The sequence below is a fragment of the Sander lucioperca genome, chromosome 11 (genome assembly GCF_008315115.2).
Source record: "Sander lucioperca isolate FBNREF2018 chromosome 11, SLUC_FBN_1.2, whole genome shotgun sequence".
Classification (NCBI taxonomy): domain Eukaryota; kingdom Metazoa; phylum Chordata; class Actinopteri; order Perciformes; family Percidae; genus Sander; species Sander lucioperca.
In genome coordinates, this window is record NC_050183.1 from 34087295 (window position 1) to 34112361 (window position 25067).

Below are 25067 nucleotides of genomic sequence, written 5' to 3' on the forward strand. Positions count from 1 at the left end.
CCTTCAACTCGTTCATAATTCATCATAAAGCAGAATGTGGCCGTCAGATTGGTACACAGAAAAAGGAGTCACCTGGCTGAATGGCACCAGCTAGGGCTGAGCGATATAGACCAAAAATCATATCTGTGTTTTTCGGCTGAATGGGGATAAACAATATATATCTCAGTATTTTTCACTAAGTGGGCTAAATGTTCAGTTGTAAGTCAAAGCCACATGTGAGATGTAATAAACACTTTTGTTAAAACACACTATGATCAAAATAAAATGCAAAGACAGGGTTTCCTTCCCTCTTTGAAAATGTACAGCTGCAACACATGTAAATGAAAAATTATCTAAAATAAATAGCCTACCCTATGTTAAATAATAAAGCCCTATCTATGAGAAAGCTCCTTCAGTTGTTTTCGACAACAATAACAGACTGAAAAAAAGGAGAGAGAGAGAGAGGAAGAGAGAGAGACTCATAAACAAGAGAGGGAGCATGCGATGGACTGAAGTTAATGACACAAAAACTTTCTTAGTCCATAAAGCTGATTGTTACAGTACAATTCTCTGGTTTATCAGTGAAGTGTCTGAACTACACTGCAGACTGAATTCTCTACTCACAGGGGACGGCTGACTCATTATAAACGGGTCCAGCGCGGGTTGAATGTGCATCGGCATCATGGTTACAAACGTCTTGTGTATATAATGTCTGTATCGTCACTGCGCTGCATTTTTATAAACTATGATTATCTGGTCATGGGTCACATCTCTCGCCCGCGTCCAGCAGGCGCGATCTCACGCTATTACTCATAGAACTGAAGTTAGTTACATCCAGTTAGTACTGTTCTTCCGTGTTTTTCGACGTGACCGCCGCCACAACAGGAAGTTACCAGCGAGAACACTGGTAAAAATACAGGTTTTCCTCTCATGCTTAAGAAAATACACAGCTGTGCTAATAACAATTTAAACTGTAGACAAATGTCAGCAGTGTGGACTGGCGCTGTTCTCTCCATGTTGCAGGAGAGCCGTGTGTGAGTGTGTGAGAGGGGGCGGGGCTGCGCGGAGAGTGAGAGGAGAGATCCAAACACAGGCGCGGCTTAACAGAAGAAATGGGTCATGTAATACAACATTACACCATATTGATATAAACGGTATTGTCTAATCCCATATCTTGTTTGAAAATATATCGTTATAAGGTAAAATATCGATACATCGCCCAGCCCTAGCACCAGCACATTTGAGGCTGCCCCTGGTTAGCAGACCCATTGAACAGTGTGAGTTTGCATTTTACTAAGTTCTCTTCTAACATATTGACAACAAACGACAATGCTTATCTCTTCAAATTTGTCACAAATGTCCACTTGGCCTCAAGGATGAACTGATTAGATTTTGGGATCCAAGGTCAAAGTCACTGTGACCTTACTTCTGTCCCATTCTCGTGAATATGATAACTCGGGAATGTCTTTAAGTTTGGCACAAATTTGCACCTGGACTCAAGGGTGAACTGATTAGATTTTGGTGGTCAAAGGTCAAGGTCACTGTTACAAAGCTAAGCTAACCTAGCTCGTAACATTAATGTTATTATCTCCTCTCCCTGCGTGTTGCGTTTAAAGTGAGAATGAGACTAAGCTGGCCTGGATTAGTATATACTTTCCTACTAAGAAGGGGTTGTGCTGTGTTAAAATGACTCACCCAGCCGCCGTGTTGTTTCGTATTCTGTGTTCTGAAGCCGGCCCTCCGAGCGTCAGTCATCTGGAGGGACAGCCTGCACGTGTGCACCGAGTAGCTCCAGCGTCTCGCGTTGACTTCTCCGCCAACCTGCTCCCTGGTGTGTTGTTCAAGTTTTAAAAATTGTATTTACAAAAATGTTATGTTGTGGTAAACAAGAAGCAAGAATAGTCTTTCAGAGTCTTTGTCTTCAATAGTGTTCTCCGTGTGGTTTGCAGCCGTCAGGCTGCAGTGTGCTGCTTCCGTGATTGTCTCCCTCCGGAAACAGTCTGAATCTCACACCTGCAATGGCTGGGTTAAATCAGATTCACACAAACATGCGCCCTCCTGTGTAATATGTCATATCCGTAGGGTTGGGTACCGAACCCTGTACTTTTACCAGTACCGACCGAATCACGTCGGTATTACCGAGTATTGGTTCACGTAAAATCAAACGGTGCCAAATTTCGGTACCTGAGAGTAAGCGCAAGCTTATCTGTCTTCTCTGCATATTGACAGAGAGCAGAGGTCCGACACACACACGCGCGCGCAGAGGTGCGGACGTAGCAAACTACGTTGGCTCTGCAGTTTTGTTAAAGTCACAGTGAGTCACGGCAATGCCGATAAAGTAGTTAAAGTGTGGTTACAGTTTTTCAAAACCTCACACAGACACCATTCACTGTGATATGATATTAATGGCGAGCTGAAAGCAGTCGCGGTGCTGTTCTTGACGTTACACTTCCTGTGAGACAAGCAGGCACAACAGTGGTTTATATGTCCCGGGGACTGACTGACAGGCTGAGGTTGTAAGGCAAGGCAACTTTATTTCTACAGCAACAAGGCAATTCAAAGTGCTTTACATGGAACATTAAAGAGCAATTAAAAACGGTCATGAAAATAAAACAGGCTATAATATAATAATATACAAATACAGAATAAAAGTTACAGTGAGTAAGAAATTAATAATTATTCAATTTAATAGGTTGTAGGGACGGGTTTGGGAGGAGAAAGGGAGGGGTTTTATTTTTATTTTTGCTTTTCTGTCAGTGTAAAATATTCTAAATAAATAACAATGTTCTAAGTAAATAGGTTTGGAATTATTTTTACAACTGAAATAATTTTTTTGTAATTACGGTGGGAAAGTACCAAAAAAAGTACCGTTGGGAACCGAATTTTAGGTACCGGTATTGGTACTGGTATTGGTTCAGATGCGAAAGGTACCCAACCCTACATATCAGTTCTGACCCTTATCAAAACTAACCACATAACTTCCCGAAAGACCTAGACTGTTGTCACAACAGTCCCTGTGACCTCACAAAACACATTTTTGGTCATAACAAAAAAAATCCTACGCTAATTATGACATATCGCATAAATGTCTAATAGGATACAATGATGAAGTGATGGCATTCTATATTCAAAATGTAAAAAGTAAACTTCACTGTGACATCCTAATGTTCTGCCATAACAGAAACAAAGGGAGATTGTGACCATATTTCCTATTTGGTCAGATACTGAATTGGTAACACTAATATTGGGTTCCCACCTTGAAACTGTGGTGATTGTAGCCGTGTTGAAGATGTGTGTGAAGCATCCATGTTTAGCCAAAGAATACAGTCAATACCTTTTTTATTAAATTCCTCCAAAGTCTTTACTACACAAATCATATGAGTCTGGACAGACATGGATATAACCTGCAACTCGTTGGTGGAGACATACAACTAGGGTTGGGTACCGTTTGGATTTTTACCATTCCGATGCCAAACCGCTTTTAAAAAGATTCCGATTCCTAAACCGATTCTTGAAAAACTGAAAAATGACATCAAAGAAAGGCTCGTTTATGGAGTTTTTTTTAAATTAATGAATAAAATGACCATATTTGCCTTCTCTGGCAAGAAACACACCTCTCCTGACTTATGGCATGTCCTGCACAGGAGAAAACTTTCAGATGGTGTCCAAGAGGCCTGTACACACAGGTATGAGTTTGAAAGGGCAGACAATTTGGGGATTCTGTCCTGCCTCCCCCACCACCGGGCTACAGGGTCTTGTCCTGAACTAACAGAATAGACTAGCAGAACAAGTGTAATATGTTTACTAGCGATCACGTGCAGTGAATGGTTAATATGCTTTTACGTCCGTTTTGTTGAGCCCAGAGGGAAAATATGGCATCTTAAAAGTAGCCGACATTTACGATAGCTAGCTAACGGTATACTACAGAGAAAGTGTGATATTTTTACGTCCGTTTCAGAGCATGTACAAAAAGCCGTCTATCAGCAGTGATTGTAGAGTGCATGTCGGGGGAATAGCGCGGACACGCGCTTCACACCGCGAGCGGGCACATGCGCCACTCGGCGTAAAAGGGAGAAAGAAAAAAGAGTCTGCCGCTGTCCGGAGCGACAGAGGGAAAATATTTCAGTCGGAACCGAAATTTGAGTTCTCATCCGGTCCGAATACTACCATTTGCATAGGAACCGGTTCCATAGTGGAACCGGGTTTCGGTACCCAACCCTACATACAACTGCAAGGCAGTAATTTTCGTATAACTTTTATATAAAGTTATATAAACATTGGCTTCAAATATTTGAATATTGTTTTATTACATTGTTATTCACATTTTCAAGTCAGTTTTGAACCTTTGTGTATTTTATTATTGTCTTTGCAAATCTGCACCACTCTGACTGCCGTCGAATTATTTTGCACATCCCTACCATCCCCCTCCTGATCTTCACACAGTGACATCCAACAGGTAGTGACATGCCAACTAGCTAACTGCTGGATATTACAAAGAGTAAAATATGGTTAGGAGAAAACTTTCTTTAGTTTGTCAGGTTCTGGAGGATTTTGGTCTTTTATGATTCTGCTAGTTTGCTGAAGCTAGTTTGTGTTATTTGTGTCTTTTTGCCATTGTGTGCTCCTCCATAAAGGCAAAGTTGTGAGTCTCTGACAGACTCTTTGTCTGTCAGTACTTTGCAAGTTTTTAGTTTTGACCCTGTTTGACCGGGCCCCTGGTAACCTGGATGCAGTTCTAGGGGGAAGAAGCTCAGTGTGTAGACTGTACCTGTGCAGGTAGCCCTTTTTGTAATGGAAATGCAAATCCCTGCCATGCTGGGCTGAAACGTCGAGGCAAACCAAGCCAGCACGTGTATGGAAAACTCTATTATAGGGGTTAGAATTGGCAGGAACCTCCTATTGATTCTTAAGATGCCAATTTGTGATACATTGCGATTTTAAGCAATTGTGATAGTCCATTTGATTTCTGGTTACTTTGGATATATTGGACTATGCAGAGTGGTGAATTGATATCCATAGGGATATCCATATATGGAACTCTAAAATTGGTAAAAAGCTTTGCCTGCTTCCTTTCTTCTATCTCCGACTCTGCATTTTGGTTATATTCATGTAATACATTATGTGTCTTGGCCACCCATGACAGAGGTTACCAGCTGCTCTAGATTTATTTCAGGCCCCTGTTCCAAGACAAGGGTTTACTGTGTTTTCTGAAGTGTGCCAAGTAGAACCAAGAACAGGTCCAGATTTTAGGGTTATCATAGCATTCTTAGCTGAAGAGCTTTTCATTTTTGCAGATGTTAGCAACTCTATACTATGTAGGCAATATAGTGTGTTGTCCCTGGGGTGCTCATTGCTCACAGATTAAAGTACTGTTAGAGGGTGACGCGACACCCTTCTATTGCCAGCTTTGTGAATTCTTCCTCTATTGTGACTTTCACCCATGACTGGTACACTCTGTTTCAGCATGGAAACAAGAGTTGAGTTCAGAGTTTGGGATTGTGTGACAGTGAAGAAGACGGCAAAGCTCTGTTGAATGCAGAGGTTGGTGACTCATCGGTACGCCTACAACAGCTATTGCTCCAGAATGCCAAGTGGCACTTGTGATGCTTTGCCTCATTAGAGGAGATCAAAACGAAACAGGGAAATGTTTAATTTTCTCCCTAATTTCCTTTTAATAAGCTGTTAGCAGACTTCCATATGGTAAACAGAAGTCAGTGTTGAGGGGCTCATAGTTCATCTGCCCTTTGACCCCTGCTTCCACCCTAAACACACAGCTGGGACCTTTGACAAGCCATTTCACGTTTCTCTGCTGCCATGCTTTGCTTCTGACTGACAATGCAATCTCTTCTTTCTAAACCACCCTGTAGCAACCTACTGATACCTACCAAACACATCTTTTTATCATTTTGTTTACAAGACACATACAACAACAATAGGAGGAAGGACTTTGGTATTCATATGTATGTTACAGATACTTTGATGCAACCTGCGCTTGCTTACTAAGTGTTTGTTTGGTGAGGCCTTTGTACCCTACAGAGCAGATAAAAGGCACAAGCATTCGTTCAATAATGTCACACAGATGAGGAAGTCCCACGCTGACTGCTACTATCTGTAAATCAGACATGCCATTGCTCCAGAATTCCTAGAAACCAGACACATGAGGAGTACATCATGAGTTTATCTTGGTAAGGTTTATAGTATTTAGGCTTGTTCTGCTTGTTTCTTTTCCTTTTCTAATGAACTGAAAATGTAAGCCATGACATTGCAACAGTCACACATTCAAAAGAGAATGTACCTGTAATTGTTTGGTTCTTTGTCCCATCTTAAAAATTTTAACTTTCCTTTTCATCACTGCAAATACCACCTTACCATAACTAGTTTTATGTAGTTGTTTTTTTTCTTCCTATTTTGTATTTGTAAAGCTTGAGACTTGTGTTTGACTACTGGTGAATTATTAGCAGAGGTGTAAGTATGTTCAGGTTCATGCGTAACACATCCTTTTACTGCAGTGTGTATGACGCTTTGTGACGGACTAACTGAAATGCTCGAAAAATGGGTAATTCCTGCGAAATTCTAGATAAAAGATGTTTCTTTTTATTCACTTTTTAGCTCTGTGTCAGAGTTGAATACAAGTAGAAACTCTGTTGCAGGGTAGTCTTTCTGGCCATCCATTTCACTCCCTCCCGCACGACCCAAAGTTAGCTGTAACCCTAGCCATTCTGGGAGCACCCTCAGTAACGTTACAGGCTCCAGTGGAGAGGCCCAGGCCTTTTTCCGAGATCAGGTGTCTGAGACTTTGTGTGTATGTCATGAGCTCCTCTGTGCCGATAAGGGTGGGTCACATCTTCTTTTCTCTGCACACTGATCCTTGATTGGGTCAGTTTGTCTCTATCGGTAACTCCAGTGACAAACTGATACAGTACAAGATTATTACTATTATTACTTCAAATGCTGACCATGAATAAAATTAATGTCATCCAATATTCATTGTCGCTTTTATAACAGACCTGTTATAGTTTTTTTCAGCCACTTAAAGCTCTTGCCAGTAGAATTCAGAGGGGAAATGTCTGTCCAAATGTCTGCTAGTTATCAGTCACTGTCATGCATTAGGTTGTTTTACTGTCACAAAGCTGTAATAAATCAGTGCAATAAAATAAATTCTACAAGTCTAGCACTACCCTAGAAATGTGGGTGGCTTTAATTTGCCGCAATCACAGCTTACAAAGTGTGTGTGTGTGTGTGTGTGTGTGTGTGTGTGTGTGTGTGTGTGTGTGTGTGTGTGTGTGTGTGTGTGTGTGTGTGTGTGTGTGTGTGTGTGTGTGTGTGTAACCAGTTCATAGTCCACCACTGGCTGAAATCTGTACATTCTTTTGTAGAAACAGAAGCTGGTCTACATGTTTTGGAGTGAGCATGCGCCGCTGTGCAGTTACGATATCTCCGGCAGTTGAGAACACTCTTTCTGACGCAACGGTGGGAGTTGAGAGCATTGAAAGAGTACGTTGGTTGACTGGCATGTTAGGAGGAGGTACTTTAGGTTGTTGTTCGTCCACGTCTTTAATGTTAATCTCCGGGTGATGCCGTACCATGTGAGTTCTCAAATTTGTGGTGTTTCCAAAATACTTAACTTTCGCTTTGCAAAGCCTGCATATAGCATGATTCCTATCAAGTTCCGTCTTCCCCTCGAGGTTATAAAAGCCGAAATGTGTCCAAACTCTCGCCTTCAATGAGGATGGAGCGTTCTCTTAATACATCCATGGGATGGAGCTGGTTGAATAATTCTTTCTGTGAGGTTTGCCATTGTTTGTGCCGACTAAACTACCTCCGCTGCACTCGTTCTTCTTCTGATTATGACAAGAGTGCCCAGGCGTCAGTGTGAATTCGACGCAGCGCCATCTATGGGAATGGCGAGGTAATGTCATTTCAGGACAATAGTGTCAAAACGAGAAAAAAAAAATATGAATCGATTTCTGGAATTCTATGAATCAATTTTAAATCTGTAGAGCTTGAATCTCGACTCAAATTTTTTGCACACCCCTAACATCCACGTATGTCTAGTGATGTACAGTATGTTTTTGCATTTTCTCTTCTCAAAGACATTCAGTGCTGTTAGGGTCTAGAAATCAGTTAAACTTGCTCATGTGTAGATGTCAAACATGATGTGGATGTGTCTTGTCAAGTCGCATTGGTGTAAAATGGCAGGTTTCAGAACGTTGTTGACCAGGCCATTGAAAGTAGTTGTATGTTTTGACTTATCTCTTCATTTTTGAAATGAGCTTAAAGTGCCCATATTGTGAAAAAATCACTTTTTCTGGGATTTGGGGTGTTATATTGTGTCTCTGGTGCTTCCACACACATACAAACTTTGAAAAAAAATCCATCCATGCTGTTTAGAGTGAGATACGGTTCCTGAATGTGTCCTGCCTTCAGTCTCTGGGTGAGCTGTTCAAAATCGGCACGGCTTGTGACGTCACAAGCCGAAACGAGCAGGCTAACCGCAACCATTAGCTCGTAGCGTTAGCGTTAGCATGCTAAAGCTAATGCTAACCCTAGCATGCTACCTCGTTCTCAATAGCAAAGCACTGCTACAACACACACAAGTTCACCATAATCTTCAAAAGAACTACTTACATGTGCGCCCTCATTTAGAAGTCTCCCAGCTAATCCTGCCTTGTAACTGACTGAAGTTGTAGAAACAGCCTTTCTTTTACTGTCTATGGAGCTAGCTAGCTGACATGATCTACATCTGAGCTACTGCACATGTGCAGTGCAATCAAAATAGTACAGAAGAAGAAGAAGAAGAAAAGAGGTCTCACTCTGTAGCTAAAACAGAGACCAGGTGAAAAGAGGAGCTGCAGCAGTGAGAGAGAGCGGTGCAGTACAATAAAAATATGGTGTTTTTTGAAAATTAAACCATGTAAACCTATTCTGGTACAACCTTAAAATACAATTATGAACCTGAAAATGAGCATAATATGGCTGCTTTAAGATTGACTTAAGGTGCGTGTATACTCACGCTCAACACCGTGCACAGGCCGCCGTAGTTGGCGCGTGCTCTACAAGCACGTATGGAGACATTTATGCTTAACGCATTGTTCGTTGCAGTACTCTCCGAAACACCAGAGGGCGTACAGACAAAATAATCTGTGAATGAGCAAGAAGTAGTAGAGAAGAAGAAACCGGAAGTTAAGGAAAGCAGGCTGCCTGGCAACAGTAGTAAACACATGCATGTTAAAACACCAGTGTACTGCGAAACATAACATTTATCTACTCTAATCATCAACGTGACGGTTGTTTATCTCCAAATTGAAATTACTGTCTGCCTGTAACACTATTAAGAACACTCTTTACATAAAGCCGTTTTTTTAGCTTCGATTAAACGATCTCATGTTTTTCCACACTCCAGAAAAATGTTTCTTCTTTTCCCAGTGTGGTGTTTCTCTCTAAACGCATATTTAAGGCTGTTTGACTCCCTGTGGTCTGTACATAAAGAATAACCCAGATGTTTGAAAGCGCAGTGGGCTCGTAGTTACAAAAATTCAGAGGTGCACGACCACGCACCGCGACAGCTTGCAGGTCCTTCGTGCTGGAAATGACAGCCGTGGTGACGTCATTTTATGGCTCGCGCCGGGAACACCGCGGCTACCATAAACCTAGCTTTACTGGTCTTCAGAATGTGTGGTCTACCTCTTCTTGCAATGGTTGAATTGGACTTCTGTCTATAAATACTGACATTTCAAAGCACCAATAGGGACAATAATACAGAAACATATTAACTTAGTATCTTGTAGTTTGCAAAAGACTAAAACAATTAAAACTTGGTATTAGGAGCTGACGTGTTACTCAGGCAAACGCTAGAAACAACTTTCAGGACAATTTCATTACATTGTTGTTTGCCGTGGCAGGCGTGCCTACATGTACCGGGATGCATTGCATGTGAGCCGCAAGTTTGCTAAGTTAGCTTAGCTTTTTTAAGAAGATACACTCACAAAATGTCAAGAAAATAAATATTTTTACACCTAAACAGAAAAATAGAACCGTACCTTCTGAATTCAATTTTTTCTGTTTTACCAAACCAAGACTATATGAATTACCTTGTCATCATAAAACACACTTCAAACTTGACACGAACAAAAATAAAACTGGTCTTTCCACTGTGCCAACAATGCCAAACTCTGGTTTGGTCAAAATAAGTCCTTAATTCACACAGGATGTGATAATATGCCAGTGTTCTCACGATTAATGCTGCTTTGTCGAGAAATGCTAACTTATATTTTTGTGTATTTCCGTCAGTATTATGACATCTTTATTTGTTTTGGATTACAAACAGGAGTAAGTATATGGGGAGCATATTTTGATACTCTACTATAATATCTTGAATAAATGAATGATTTAAACAAACACTTCTAAGTGGACGATAACAAAAATGTTGTTGTCTATACACCGTGTTAAACTATTTCCTCCCTTTTATCTTCACTACAGGCTGCTAGAGACAGACAGCAAGTCGCTGCGCTCAATGAATGGCTCCAGGCGAAACAGTGGCTCCTCCCTGGTGTCCAGCTCCTCTGCCTCCTCCAACCTCTCCCACCTTGAGGAGGACACGTGGATCCTGTGGGGACGAATCGTCAATGAGTGGGAGGAGGTGCGCAAGAAGAAGGAAAAGCAGCTTAAGGTGAGACACAGGACTACCTGTGAAGTGGCAGCCGAATCTTGTGCAGACGTGCTTAAGGGCTTACTGAAACATGACTGCATTAAGAGATTACTGAGACACATTTGACCCGTCTGCTGAAAACAAGGTTAACCCCCTGTAGCCGACAATGTCGTATACGACTCAAAATATACCTTTGATGTCATATTCAATATCTTCAGAGTACATGTATAGTAGGGGTGTAACGGTACGCAAAAATCACGGTTCGGTACGTACCTTGGTTTTAAAGTCACGGTTCGGTTTATTTTCGGTACAGTAAGGGAAAGAAATGCAAACATTAAACTGCAGGTTGTTTATTACTATAAACTTTTTTTAACAATTTGTTTACACTTTTTAAAACACTTTTTAATAAAATATAATAAATTTTATATATATATATATATATATATATATATATATATATATATATATATATATATATATATATATATATATATATATATATATATATATATATATATAAAATAAAAAAAAATAAGAAATAAAATACTGCTGCAAAGTTCTCCACTAAATAAAATACTCTCAGTCTCAAACCAATATCACATAATAAAATATAATGAAAAATATAAATAAATAACTATGGATTACAGTGCAGCATTACCAATCCCAGCTTGTCAACAACCGAGTATGGTCGTAGATCAGCTGCTATAAAAACACCAATTGCTTTCGTTATTGCGTTGGCCCGATCGGAATTACCAGCAAAGGTCTGTTTAAATGCCAACGGGAGCTGCGTTTGAATTACGGTCGTTTTTTTTCCTTGTAGTAGTGATGTTCACACTCGCGTGATGCCTTTTCAAGTGCATTAACAAGTTTGAAGTGTTGCCAGAAACATACCCGATCATTCCTGAGCAACGTCGGCACACTGCTTTCGTCTTATCGACTAGTCTTTGTCCGTTGACGTATTTCACTGGGAAACCGAAGTGTTCCCAAACAGGAGACCTTAATGATATGGGTGGCTCTTCAAGCTCTGGCTTGTCCGTACTGTCTATGGGCTTGTCTGCATTGGCCATGACGCTAGCTAGCGAGAGGCTGGGCTAAAGCGTGCCGTGTATGTTGTTGTACAGCGTGCGGTGTGTGATTTTAATTTTTTTCCCCCAAACCACTTCAGCGGAAATCCCGCCCTGCATACCTGATTTCATTGGTTTAGGTTACAGTGACGGCAGGTAGGTTTAGAGATCAGTGTTTGGTGTCTGTACAGTGATTGACATATTGACATGACCAATGAAAACTTTAGAATCAGCTGCAGGGCGGGATTTGCGCTGAACGCAGAGACTGCCGCCACTTAATATGTCCGTGTGGAAACACGAAAATTGATGAAATGTTCCGCACACAAAAGATTGCATTCGGTGCACATGCGCACCGTACCGAAAGCCCTGTACCGAAACGGTCCAGTACGAATACACGTACCGTTACCGTAGACTTACTCTTTTTATTCAGAGGCCCTAAGAGCTGCGGTGTTTCAACGAGGTCCGTGCAATCGTATTCCTTCCAGAAGCTTTGTAATCTAGCCGGGAACTGCCGTGTCTTTTCAGAGAATTTGTACAATCAAATCTTCTATAATAGTGCTTCATATTAGCAGCTATTATTCTATTTTTCTGTATTGAAAAGCGATTGTTTGCTGTTTGCCCAGCAATTTAGACTCCCGGAATGCAGTGGGGTGAGTGTGACTATGTCAGAGATCAATCCCCAAATGCACTGCACAGTGATAGTCTATGTCAGGGGTGGCGAACCTGTGGCTCTTGAGCCGTATGTGGCTCTTTGCCTGCTCCTGTGAGGCTCTTACTGTGTGGCTGGGGGCTGTGTCATTGGTTCATTGTTTTTAACTTTTCTGAAACATACAGTATTTCAGATAAGTAAAAAAAAACACATTTGAATGCATCTGCCAATACATTTGCCAATTATTTTAAAATGGAAAATAATGCAGCAGAGGACTGCGACCGAGGACAGATTCTGCAACCTGAGGAAAAACAGCGGCCACAGATCACCTTCCCTGTTAACCCTTTCACTGCTGAATCCGATGGTTTGAAAGCCCCTTTAGTGACAAATGAGTGAGAGAGTTGCTTCGAGTGGCCACAACCGAGTTTAAGCAAGACCTGAAAAGGACTGTGGATAACAAAGACTGTCAGGTTTCCCACTGAGTCAATCTAAGTGAGAAAAAAAACTATGAAAACTGCTATGTATTATGACTGTCATTAGATCTGGAAGACACTGTTGCTGTTGTAGTGTGGACGTGCATGTGTTGTGTGTCTTTTTGCTATGGTGCGTATTTGTGGCTCTTTATACCTAACTGGTTGGCCACCCCTGGTCTATGTGGATCTAACCGAGCGACATTGCTGATTTATATCCTGTCAGATCTATACAATACTTATACAGTAGCACCCGAAATGTGTTCGTTCTCTAAGACATATACTAAAAGTGGAACGAACAACCCCAAATAATGAAAACCTATAGCATAAATGTAAAAAATAAATAATAAATGTGTAGATTTTTATTAATGCATTTGGATAGTACTGTAAGGCGTGTGCGCCCAGGGTGCATTGAGCATTGAGCTTTTTTTTTATTATCCATTTTATTCATGATTTTTAGGCCGAGTCCGAGTATGGAAGAACCGGCGGTAGCAAAGCTACGCTGTTTGCACAGCAGGGCTGTGGAACTTTGAGCCAGTAAATAACCCTAACTGATTCAAGCAGGAGGGCCTTGTACAGTATGTAGTCTCTGCAGGAAGATAGCATTGTAGCATTGCCCTGGAAGTGTAAATGACTTTTGGATGTGGCTCTCTCATAGCAGACAGGAAATGCATTGGAGATGGCCCAACTAACTTTTTAGATAAAAGCATATGGACTTTTCTGGGGAAAAAAATCAATTTTTTTTTTTAATTTGTGTTAGTTACAGTGTTTCTGCGAAGATTCGACTGTGAGATTGACTGTCGAGTCAGGCTCCTTCAATCGAAGCATCGAATATTCGACTATTCAGGGTCACCCCTACATAATAGTAATCCAGACAGCCTCATGGTTGAAGGCCTACAAACCATCAAAACGAACATTCTGAATGGTGATCGACTGGTTATTCAAGTTATTAAAGAGAAACTTGTTATATTTACCAAATGCAGGCCACAGTTTACCCAAGACTAAATGAAAAAAGAATTAGGGCTTTCAGCATTAACACGTTAATCGCGATGCGATTAAGGGCCGAGCATAATGTGTTAATTTTTTTTAATGGCATGCCGCCATTTATTAATTTATTTTCACTTCACTCGGCTTTGCGTCGTGCCTAACAGGCTACTATTTTGACCCTTTGCCGTACTTTGCCATACTTCCTTGTAACACATCCTTCTGCTGCAAGCTGCAGGCATGATGGAAAAAGACAGCAGCAACGGAATTCTGAATGGGGCTTTTTATTTTCCAAAACTCCCGGACAGGTCAAAAGCCATATGCACATTGTGTAGAGCCGAATTAAAATATCACCGAAGCACGTCAAGCTTGAGCTACCACCTACGAGCTTAGCATAGTAGTACAATTAACATGACTCAGGTTGATGCTAGCAGGCTCAGGCAAAGCACTATTTTGGAGAGTGCTACTTGCCGACCTGCGGATGAAACCAAATCCAAAAAAATTACTACCACTCTTGCAAAATGGGTGGCAACTAACTGCAGACCTGTCAGCATCGTAGAAGACTCGGGTCTTAAAGACTACGGTTGGCATGTTCTGACCCGTCTTATACATTGCTGTCGAGGGGGACAGTAGTTTCACGCACGCATACACAGCCTGTACGACACGGAGAAAGCAGCCACACTGGAACTGCTGCAAAGTGATGCAAGGTGATCACTGGACGTCAGTGAGTAATCAAAATTATTTAGGAGTTACTGCACACTATATTGACTCTAGATTCAAATGTGTGACTAGATTCACATATTTTTCTTTTGTTTACAGTAAATAATTAAATAATAAACAAATACAAATCTTAAAATCAAGTTCATGAAGTCACTTTCTTTGCATTAATTTGATTCCCAATCAAGATACATTGGTAAGAATTGCTTTCCATTGTTAATATGTACTTAAAAACAGTTCTGAAATGCAAAATAATAGAATTTTAATCATGTGATAAAACGTGATTAATCGCGATTAACTATAGAAATTCAGCGATTAATCGCTATTAAAAAAAAAATGTATCGTTTGACAGTCCTAAAAGAAATATTACAATCCTCTTTGTAGTTGTTCTGAAGTATGTGGTCTGGTACTTTTGCCAAAAATACTGAAAAATGGTTATATAATATTGTATATTTGTTTGATTTGCACAGCCATGTTTTTTCTTATCTTGTTTTTTATTATATTATTTTCTTTCTTCTATATATTTTGGAGAGCCATCTAGTGGTAATACTTAGCATTTGTTACCTGTGAGTTTACTGGCTTTTTGCTCAGGTGTTTGCAATTATCAGATGTTTGCAATCATCTTGAATCTACAAAAGGGGTAACTGTATACTGTGAGCCTGAAGAATGCTGTTTGTGCAGCTACGCGTGGGTTGTAACTCAGCATTATTTTCACATGTACTATCAATTTCAACATGAAATAGCCATCTAAATGAAGCTTTTTAACTTTTTGCCAGAAGAGTGCCTTGCACCTTTCTTCTTTTTTAAACTTTTGTGTTCCCTTCCGAAGAGCACCTTCATTATGTTTGAACTTCTGAGCACTCCAGTCCTTTTCTCTACTTGTTCATTATTGTTCTATGTGTGATTTTAAAACATTTCTGAGAGTTTCAATTTCCATTTCATTTTTACTTCTTTTGTCTTTATATTCGTAACAATTTATACATTCATGTGACATCCCTGAAGCATACATACAGTATCCTGATAGCCCAGGTTTACCTGAAAAATCGATGCCTATAACTTAATTGTGCATTACAGGGTTGAAGTTACGCAAGCATTATTATACAAGGAAACCAGGCCATCCAAAGATTGGGAAAAATTGTTTATACCCCAGAGGGTTACGGGCAACCATAGAGCTTGTCCCAAAGGAGCTTCAATGATACGGTTTTGGGTGCTAGCTTTAAACTTTATAAGAAAGTAAAAATCTAGGCTACAAGGTCACTCTTGTGATACATAGTTTCACATGCAAGCTCTGGCCTGAATGCTACAATGACCATATCTGTTTGAATGTGTACTTGGTCCTAAAATAATTTCTATGGCTATCTTTGGTTTAGTTGACACTGTAGTGTTGTCCTTGAACTTGTTGTTTTAGTTCTTGACATGCAAAGCTACTTTTAGGTTGCTTGTTTCTATGATTACTCTATAAGGTCTTGTGATAACCCTATTCCCACATTAAAAGTGAAAAAATAGAAAACCCTGGTAAGTACTTTTTTTTGATAATGGGCAGAAGTCATGGTAGTGACACATCAAGGAGCCTGTAGTTTCCATATGTGCAACTGCAAAAGTTTGAAGGTGGGATTGATCATGGTGACCAGGTAATTAGGTAATTCCTGGGTGATTGTTACACTAGTGCTGTGTTCACACCGCCCACATTTCGCTGGAATTGTGCGGCGTGATTACATACAAAGTCGCCACAAATAGAAACTTGCGGGCCATTCCCATGCATGTGCATGACGCGAAGCATATTTATGTAACCCTAAACTGTGTGATCATCACTGGGGATGTTAATTTAGATTTTTATTTCTGACCGATAATTGACCTTCGTTAACAGAGCATTAACCGATAACATACAAGCAGGCAACTCCCAGTTCACCCGTCCGGAGGCCCTTACGTACATTCCATGGAAAGCTGCAGACTAGTACCGGTCGCGCAGCCATAATGTTATGTGAATTGACGTGGACACATGCATCCACTTTCCTGGAACCACTTCCGACCGACACAAGTCTGCAGCTGTCCGTGAAGCGTATGTCCAAACCTGTCTGTACCGCATCAAACTCCAAGGTAGCTGTGAATCTGCCTGGCATACTCTGTGTTGGCACTAGCAAGTTAACTAGCAGTTCAGAAAGAGATTGTATAGCCCAGGGGTGGCGAACCTGTGGCTCTTGAGCCGTATGTGGCTCTTTGCCTGCTCCTGTGAGGCTCTTACTGTGTGGCTGGGGGCTGTGTCATTGGTTCATTGTTTTTAACTTTTCTGAAACATACAGTATTTCAGATAAGTAAAAAAAAAAACACATTTGAATGCATCTGCCAATACATTTGCCAATTATTTTAAAATGGAAAATAATGCAGCAGAGGACTGCGACCGAGGACAGATTCTGCAACCTGAGGAAAAACAGCGGCCACAGATCACCTTCCCTGTTAACCCTTTCACTGCTGAATCCGATGGTTTGAAAGCCCCTTTAGTGACAAATGAGTGAGAGAGTTGCTTCGAGTGGCCACAACCGAGTTTAAGCAAGACCTGAAAAGGACTGTGGATAACAAAGACTGTCAGGTTTCCCACTGAGTCAATCTAAGTGAGAAAAAAAACTATGAAAACTGCTATGTATTATGACTGTCATTAGATCTGGAAGACACTGTTGCTGTTGTAGTGTGGACGTGCATGTGTTGTGTGGCTTTTTGCTATGGTGCGTATTTGTGGCTCTTTATACCTAACTGGTTGGCCACCCCTGGTATAGCCTATTTCTTTTTTTTTTTTTTTACCATGCAACAATTAAAAATAAACCAGTTTTTAATTACTTTAAAACAGTTTTTAATTACTTTTAAAACCGTTTCTAAATATAACTGATGGTATTAATTGGTAAAAATTCTCATTGTCGGTTAAAGGGGAACTATGCAGTTCTTTAGCTTAATTTACCTTAACTGAACAGCTTCGGAGTCATTGGAATGGTTATATGACTTTTTTTGGGTTGAATGGTGGTCATCTCGCTCCCCCCTAGCGCCTGTGAGCTGAAAAACCACCCTTGCAACTTTGGGCCGGCGAGTCCCCAGGAAGTATCGCGTGATATCCGGTCTCGCGATGCAATGAATTGCTTCACGGCACTGCACACATACGCCCATTCAGGAACCGGCTAACAAGGTAGCAATGGAGTTTTTCACACTATCGTCATGGCTGAGCTGGCAAAAAAGAAGTAGAAAGCTAGGAAAGCATTGTTGGAGGAACAGAGAAAGAGGAAACGGCAGACTGACCGAGCGAGGAGTCGGACACAAGTAAACATAAGAGCTGCCAAATATCTATTCTGAAGCTGTAGGGGGAGTTCTATAGAGAAACCTGCGAGCAAAAAGCGAGAAAACAGAAGAAATGGCCAAAACTGCATAGCGCCCTTTTAATGGTTAAACTGTAAATTGTTAACATTCCCACTCATCACTCATCGTAATGCCTTTCTGATAGGCGTCACACTTAAAGTCTGTAATCCGTTCACATGCAAATCCAAGTGTAGACATGGAGTTGCATTAACCTGTTGATGAAGCCACACATATGCAAACGTAATGGAACATCTTCTGCATGGGCAGGGTTTCTGTTTTTCTTGTCACTGTTGGTGTAAATGGGGAAGTGCTGCGAAGGACCTGTGAACATCGATGGGTGTAATTTAACAGAAGTAGTAATGACTGGTTGGTGGCAAATAGACTAGGCTGTTAATCATCAAAATGTGTTTTCTTCCCATTGGCCCACAAAGAAACCCAGTTTCTGTTGCACAAAGGAAGGAACCTTTTCTGTCCTTGTCAGCAAAACCCCTGATGTGTTCATATTTTCAATACTTTATATTTCATCGAGACCCACTACTGCTGAAGCAAAATATATTTAGTTTGGTGGAAATCTGGTTCAGTGTAAATGTGATGTTCAAAATATCTCCTGCACATCTATACCTAATAAGTTCTGAAAAGCATGAAACATTGAAATCATTGATGCTTTTCATAATATCTAGCATTAATAGCAATACATAGTAGTGTGTAGGGGTGGTACGGTTCATGAAAAAACATCCGAACCGCTCGGTTCGGAGCGTGTGTGCGTCGCACGGTTCGTCAGTACACTGTTAATGTGCACTAACCACTTACTGCCGTAGTGCCCACTTTCGACACCTATGTTAAAACACTTACTGGAAACAACCGTAGACAGTATATAAACGACTAGGGGGATGAGCGTGACGAACGCAACACATGGCAGCTGATTGGACGATCGCGTCACGTGGTTCTTGCTGCTCCCGAATTTCAAAACCGACTCTAATGCCGTCTCGTTCGTTCGTATTTTACGAAAATAGTTCACCGAAAAGTGTTTCTGAAAACATTTTAAGCGAGAAATAGGCCATACAGTTGCTGAATCTGTTTTTTTGATCGACAAAGGTCAGTTTAAAAGATTTTCGTCAGATTTTGAGAGGCACCGAGCCGACCGCTCCTCAGGTGGAGTGTGGAGTGCTGCAGGTCACGTCACATACAGAAATGGTAAGTGGGAGAGATAAGGAAGGCTGCCCGGAGTTGGAGGATGTGCTAGCATCGTATACAGTCTGGTGTGTGTGGGAACATTTTGGATTTCATGTTACCTATGATGACAGCGGAAATAAAACAATAGATATAACTGCCACTGTGTGCATGTATTGTGCAACATGCATTCAATATGCTAATTTTAGCTATATATCATATGCTGAAGTATATTTCTGGAGTGTTAAAGATTAAAAGAAAAAATAACAAGAACTGTACAGAACTGAAAACCGTGACCCTAAAACCGTGATACGAACCGAACCGTGGATTTTGTGAACCGTACCACCCCTAGTAGTGTGCCTCAGAAAGCAGCTTTCGTTTAGACACGGTCAAGATATGAGACAGTGTATTGTACTAGTACAAAGATTGCTTTGTCGTCTGACCTCTGAGAAAGGAGAGAGATCCCCTGCTAAAAGCCTGTGTGGGATGACCTATGTTCCAGATGCACCCTGGACTTACCAGATGCACGCACGCACGCACGCACACACACACACACACACACACACACACACACACACACACACACACACACACACACACACACACACACACACACACACACACGATCCCATCACACGATCCCATCACAGCATGAAAGACCAGTGTTCCCTGTCAGCACAGGAAATTACTTAATCAAATTGTGTCAGCAGTAATATATGGAAACAAATCACACTACAAAGTGCCTCACTGACAACATATTTGTCAGTGGAAAACGTATTATAAGATGCACACTGTGCTGAAATGGGAAATACATACTAGAGAACAAATCATGCCCATGGCTGTATCCTGTTGTAAGAAATGCAAGTGTCTCACAGGAAGCCATTTCCTTACTCTCTTACACTAGTGTCCACATAAAAAAAATAAACAAAGACACTACACAATTGCCCTTTTAAGTACCTCAATAATGCCTTTAAAATGCACAATAATATCAGTTTCACAAAGTATCTTTTAATTTAAATTTTTTCCACAGGATCTTGTCAGAAAAGGGATTCCTCACCACTTCCGGGCGATAGTGTGGCAGTTGTTGTGCAACGCCCAGAATATGCCCATCAAGGATCAATACTCAGAACTCCTAAAGATGACATCACCCTGTGAGAAGCTGATTCGCAGAGACATCGCCCGCACATATCCTGAACATGAATTCTTTAAAGAAAAAGACAGCTTGGGCCAGGAAGTGCTCTTCAATGTTATGAAGGTACGTCTCTGTTTGTGTTTGAGGAACATGATTGTACGCCGATAAACTGATAATCATGTGTACAGATAACAAAAAGAGGTATTTGGCTTTAACAGTAGTTTCAGGGTAAAAACTGTGAGTAGAGTAAATCCATAATGCATTGTGTACAACCATCACTGAGACTCATCCAAAGCTAATCTGTTACTTCAGGCATATTCTCTGGTTGACCGTGAAGTTGGCTATTGTCAAGGGAGTGCATTCATTGTAGGACTGCTACTCATGCAGGTAATAATCCAATCTTAACCACACATGCACACAAACACACTGATTCAGCAGTTTCCCACAAATAGTTTGACATGTTTTAGTGAATAACAGACAGATTTGAGGTTTGCTTTTATCGTGTTATTTTTCTAGATGCCAGAAGAGGAGGCTTTCTGTGTGTTTGTGAAGTTGATGCAGGACTACAGATTACGAGAGCTCTTCAAACCCAGTATGGCTGAGCTGGGACTCTGCATGTATCAGTTTGAGAGTATGATCCAGGTAGACACCTCATACTTGGTTGTTAAACTGTCTCGAGGGGTGATGACAGTTTGTCAAAATGTAGTCATGTACATTGGTAATGGTGTGAATCCGTGTTTCTGCCATGCAGGAGCAACTCCCCGAGCTGCATTTGCATTTCCAGGCTCAAAGCTTTCACACTTCCATGTATGCCTCCTCCTGGTTCCTCACCATCTTCCTCACCTCCTTCCCTCTGCCCGTCGCCACAAGGATGTTTGACATCTTCATGTGTGAGGTCAGTTAAAAAGAACTGCGGCTGTTCTCATGAGCTGTAACCTGCTTCGAATGATAGTTCGTATCAGTTTGTAAATAATTTGAATCTGCATGTTTGTCATTCTGTTTATTTAGCACTTTATTTTGCACTTTTCACTGTTGCTTGTCTCTAATGTTTGTCTTCTAACGTTTGAACATTATCCTGCTGTTGCACTTACTGTCTGTCACTGTGGCTACTAGCCTCAGACAAAATGTTAAAAATGCAGTGTGTGCAAGTGTTTCCACTTAGAAAAGATGTAAGGTTAACATTTATTCTACTGCTTTGAGAATGAATACATTTGTAGATTACAAGAAGTTAACTGTCTCCGAAAGGTTATCCATTAGCACCACCTGTTGGAGAAAACCGAAACACTACAGCCCACATTTAATAGTAACTGTGAGTTGCTTCTTCACGCCCTTGAGACCTGTTGTTTAATTTAAATTTAAATTCTTGAATCCACTTTAAATAAGATTTCACAGCACACTGAACATTGCTGGTTTTTTTTGGTTGTTTTTTTTTTTTCAAAAAATGACTCCTCAGTGATTACTGGTGATCTCTTTCTTCAGGGTCTGGAGGTAGTTTTCCGTGTGGGACTGGCCATCCTTCAGATGAACCAAACTGAACTCATCCAGCTTGACATGGAGGGAATGTTACAGGTATATCACCATGACATCCACATAACTCGTCATTCAAGCAGCTCAGATGTCTGGTCTAAAATGTGCAGCACCCTCAAGGGAGGAACCTCCACCACACCCAGATAATTGATACATTTGTAATCCCAACCCATACCTGTGTACATGCTGATGTTTGATGTAGTGTTTTGAGCTCAGATAAACACCTAACTAAGGCATCAGGGTGCATAGTTGTTTGAAAGTAGCAGGTTTACTGGCTGTGTGGCATTTATCCTACCTCTGTTTCCTTACTCTGCTCCAGCATTTTCAGAGAGTCATCCCACACCAGCTTGACAGTGGGCCAGATAAGGTCATCCAGGCTGCTTATCAAGTTAAATACAATGCCAAGAAGATGAAAAAGTAAGCACAACTCTCAATTCATCAACATCTACCAACCTCTCCTTTTGCTTAAGCATTTTAAAAAAATCCCATCCTGGTCAATGAGTTGCAGTCAGTGAGATCATTGACTGCAACTCATTGATCTTTATTGTTCTGGGTTCCCTCGTTCAGTTTCTAATTAAACTCCCAAAGTTTTCTGTAACTATTTCATAACAACTTTACATTACATTTTCAGCCATGACTTCAATACATTATTCAGCAGCCTCTCCTGATTTTGTGATGAACATTTGTGTTTGAGACTCATAACATTTTAGCCTACTTGGCTTTGTTGTATTTTTCAAACACTAAATTCAGGCTACAAAACGTATGAACATTGTATTAGTTATCTTGTTGTTGTTATTATGGTGTGGAAAACAAATGTGCAGATCTCGTATCTTTTTCTTGCAGAATTATTTTGATATTTCGCTTCCTTTGTGTTGGAATTTTAAACTTGGGTGGATTTATGAGGACTATGGTTAACTGCTCCTCAGATCTCTGCAGGGTAGATCCAGACAGCTAGCTAGACTATCTGTCAAATCTTGAGTTTTCTGTTGCACGACCAAAACAACTTTTGAGCGTACACGTTACACCAAAACAAGTTCCTTCCCGAGGCTATTTTCCAGCGGCACCGGGGCTCCATGCAGCGCTTAGCGCCGCCCATGACGATTTTGATTGGTTTAAAGAAATGCTAATGAACCAGAGAACGTTTTTCTCCCATCCCGGAATGCTGTGTGGACTAGCCAGACCCTCCTCCACGTTGTGGAGGAAGGTCCGGCAAAGCGAGACTAAGTACCCCAGCCCACGTTAGACAGATTTTATTATGTCTTCATTTAATATTCTTGTCTTTACTGAATGTCTGTGACATGTTTTCAGGTTAGAGAAAGACTACACTACAATAAAAACTAAAGAGATGGAGGAGCAGGTGGAAATAAAGGTGCGTGGAGATTGTTGAGTGTTGAAAGAAATGTTTTAAAGGCCCCAATATGCGTATTTTGTTTCATGTCAATTTGTGTCAATTTCTTTTTTTGCAGAGGTTGCGGACAGAGAACAGGCTCCTGAAGCAGAGGATAGACACACTAGAGAAAGTGAGTGCAGCAGTGTCTGTCACAGGTCCTCCATAAACAGAGTAAACAGTCAGACAACGCTCCCTGCTTATCAGCATTACATTAACCCATCCAGTTGTGTCTGCTCATGCATCATGCATCTCTTAATGAAGGAGTCTAACTGGGCTCTGTTAGTTGAAAGTCCTGTCATGATAAACCATCACTGGTTGACTGGTACAGTATGGTACATTTTCTGATTGCAGATAATCAAAAGGCAGATTTGGACTTGAACTTGTCTTGGTGTCATTATGGTGACTGTCTGTGTGGCTCGAATAACAGACACTAACTGAAGCAGAGACTGTAACAAGCCAAGTTTGGAATGTGAAAGTAGCTGCTTGATGCTGTTCAAGTCGATACAAAGCACTGCATGCCAAGTTGCACTGTTTGTATCATTCTGCAACTTTTTGTATCTCTATAAATGAGCGCTACCTCTGTCAGGTGAAGGCACCATGCATGAGGTCTGCCATGGATAGCAAGGGCTACGCTGCGTTTGCCTGCAGGGAGGAACAATGTGGTCTAAATAAGTCCGTTATGCACAACCAGCTCAAGGCTGCTGCTCTCTGACGTGTCTGTCACATAACTCCCAGGACCTTTTTAACTCTTCACTTACTGAAACTGTTCAATGCTTAGATTAACCACACCAAAGCCCAGAGCTTCTGCACAGTTTAACAACACCTACACTCCTTTACACTGTTATTGTGCTGTTCTACCATACTTCACTCTGCTATTACTAGAGCTGTCCTGTGCTTCTTCCTGTCTAAAACCTGTCACTGTTATCAGCACTGCCTAATTATTTTTTTTTAATATATATTTTTTTTGTCACCAGCTTATTTGCACCTTTTCAACCACACCTGCATGCAATGTTCCTTTTCTACTCCTGAATGTAAACATGATTCTACAGTCTGTAAACAAACATTTCTGGTTGGGAAATGAACATTGCATTTCTTCTCTACAACAATCAATTGTTCTATTTGTGTGCTTTAAACTGTCCTCTGGATTGTCTCTCTCTGCTGTCCCTTGTTGATATTTCTGTTTTGTAGGAAAGTGCTTCCTTGGCAGATAGATTGATCCAGGTATATTCCTCATTTTCTCTTTACCTGAATTACTCATGTTGCACCTTCCTTCTTCCTTCTCTCTCCTTAGCATTGCATGCTTATGACTAGCAGAATGAAGGACACAGTAATAATACAGAATCTAATTAACATTAATGATTCTCTGAATTAAGAACTAAACCAGATTATGATAACTGAAGTGCATGAAATACCACATTGTGGCATGTCAGATAAAGTGAGAGAATCACAAATCACGCTGAATAAAGCTAAACAGTTAGAATATAAATCACATGTTAGAGTTAAGCATGTCCTTAGAAAACCCAATCCCTCATCTTCTGCTCTGATTTGCCCACCCATTCCACCCATTCTCGTTTTACTTCTTGTCGTGCTCACGCCACCCCTCCTCGGTTGGTTATGTCCCAAGGGACAAGTGACTCGAGCTCAGGAGGCAGAGGAGAACTACCTGGTCAAGCGGGAGCTGGCCACAGTCAAACAGCAAGGTGAAGAGGCCAGTGCTCAGCTAGAGCAGGCCAAGACAACCATCAGGCAGCTCCAGCAGCAGCAGCAGCAGCCGCAAGCGGTAAGGAGGGCCACAGAGTCCCCAGCTGGCAGGTTGCACTGGCTCAGATCCTGCACAGTCTGTGACAGAAACTGTGGCGTTGAGACCCCCCCCCCCCCCCCAGAGATCAGGATTGTTCTTACTATGCACATCAGGTTTGGGTAATGATCTGTTTTGGCATGCATGAATTCAAATTGAGACACGGAGTACTACACAGTTCAGCCACCATTTACAGTCTT

At 41.1% G+C, this 25067-nt stretch overlaps 1 protein-coding gene across 5 annotated transcripts in view; it reads left to right on the plus strand.

Annotated features, from left to right (window-relative positions):
* Positions 1-25067, plus strand: part of evi5b (ecotropic viral integration site 5b) — a 47158-nt gene that overhangs the window by 10979 nt on the left and 11112 nt on the right. For 3 of the 5 annotated variants that reach the window (XM_031318125.2, XM_031318121.2, XM_031318124.2), the window contains exons 3-13: positions 10459-10648; positions 20051-20275; positions 20465-20539; positions 20669-20794; positions 20904-21047; positions 21632-21721; positions 21999-22096; positions 22988-23048; positions 23146-23199; positions 24258-24290; positions 24694-24849. In XM_031318125.2, the coding sequence (XP_031173985.1) occupies positions 10459-10648; positions 20051-20275; positions 20465-20539; positions 20669-20794; positions 20904-21047; positions 21632-21721; positions 21999-22096; positions 22988-23048; positions 23146-23199; positions 24258-24290; positions 24694-24849 (1252 nt within the window). Of the gene's footprint in view, positions 1-6030; positions 6165-10458; positions 10649-20050; positions 20276-20464; positions 20540-20668; positions 20795-20903; positions 21048-21631; positions 21722-21998; positions 22097-22987; positions 23049-23145; positions 23200-24257; positions 24291-24693; positions 24850-25067 lie in introns of those variants that run through there. The other 2 variants (XM_031318126.2, XM_031318123.2) reach the window with 2 other exon arrangements.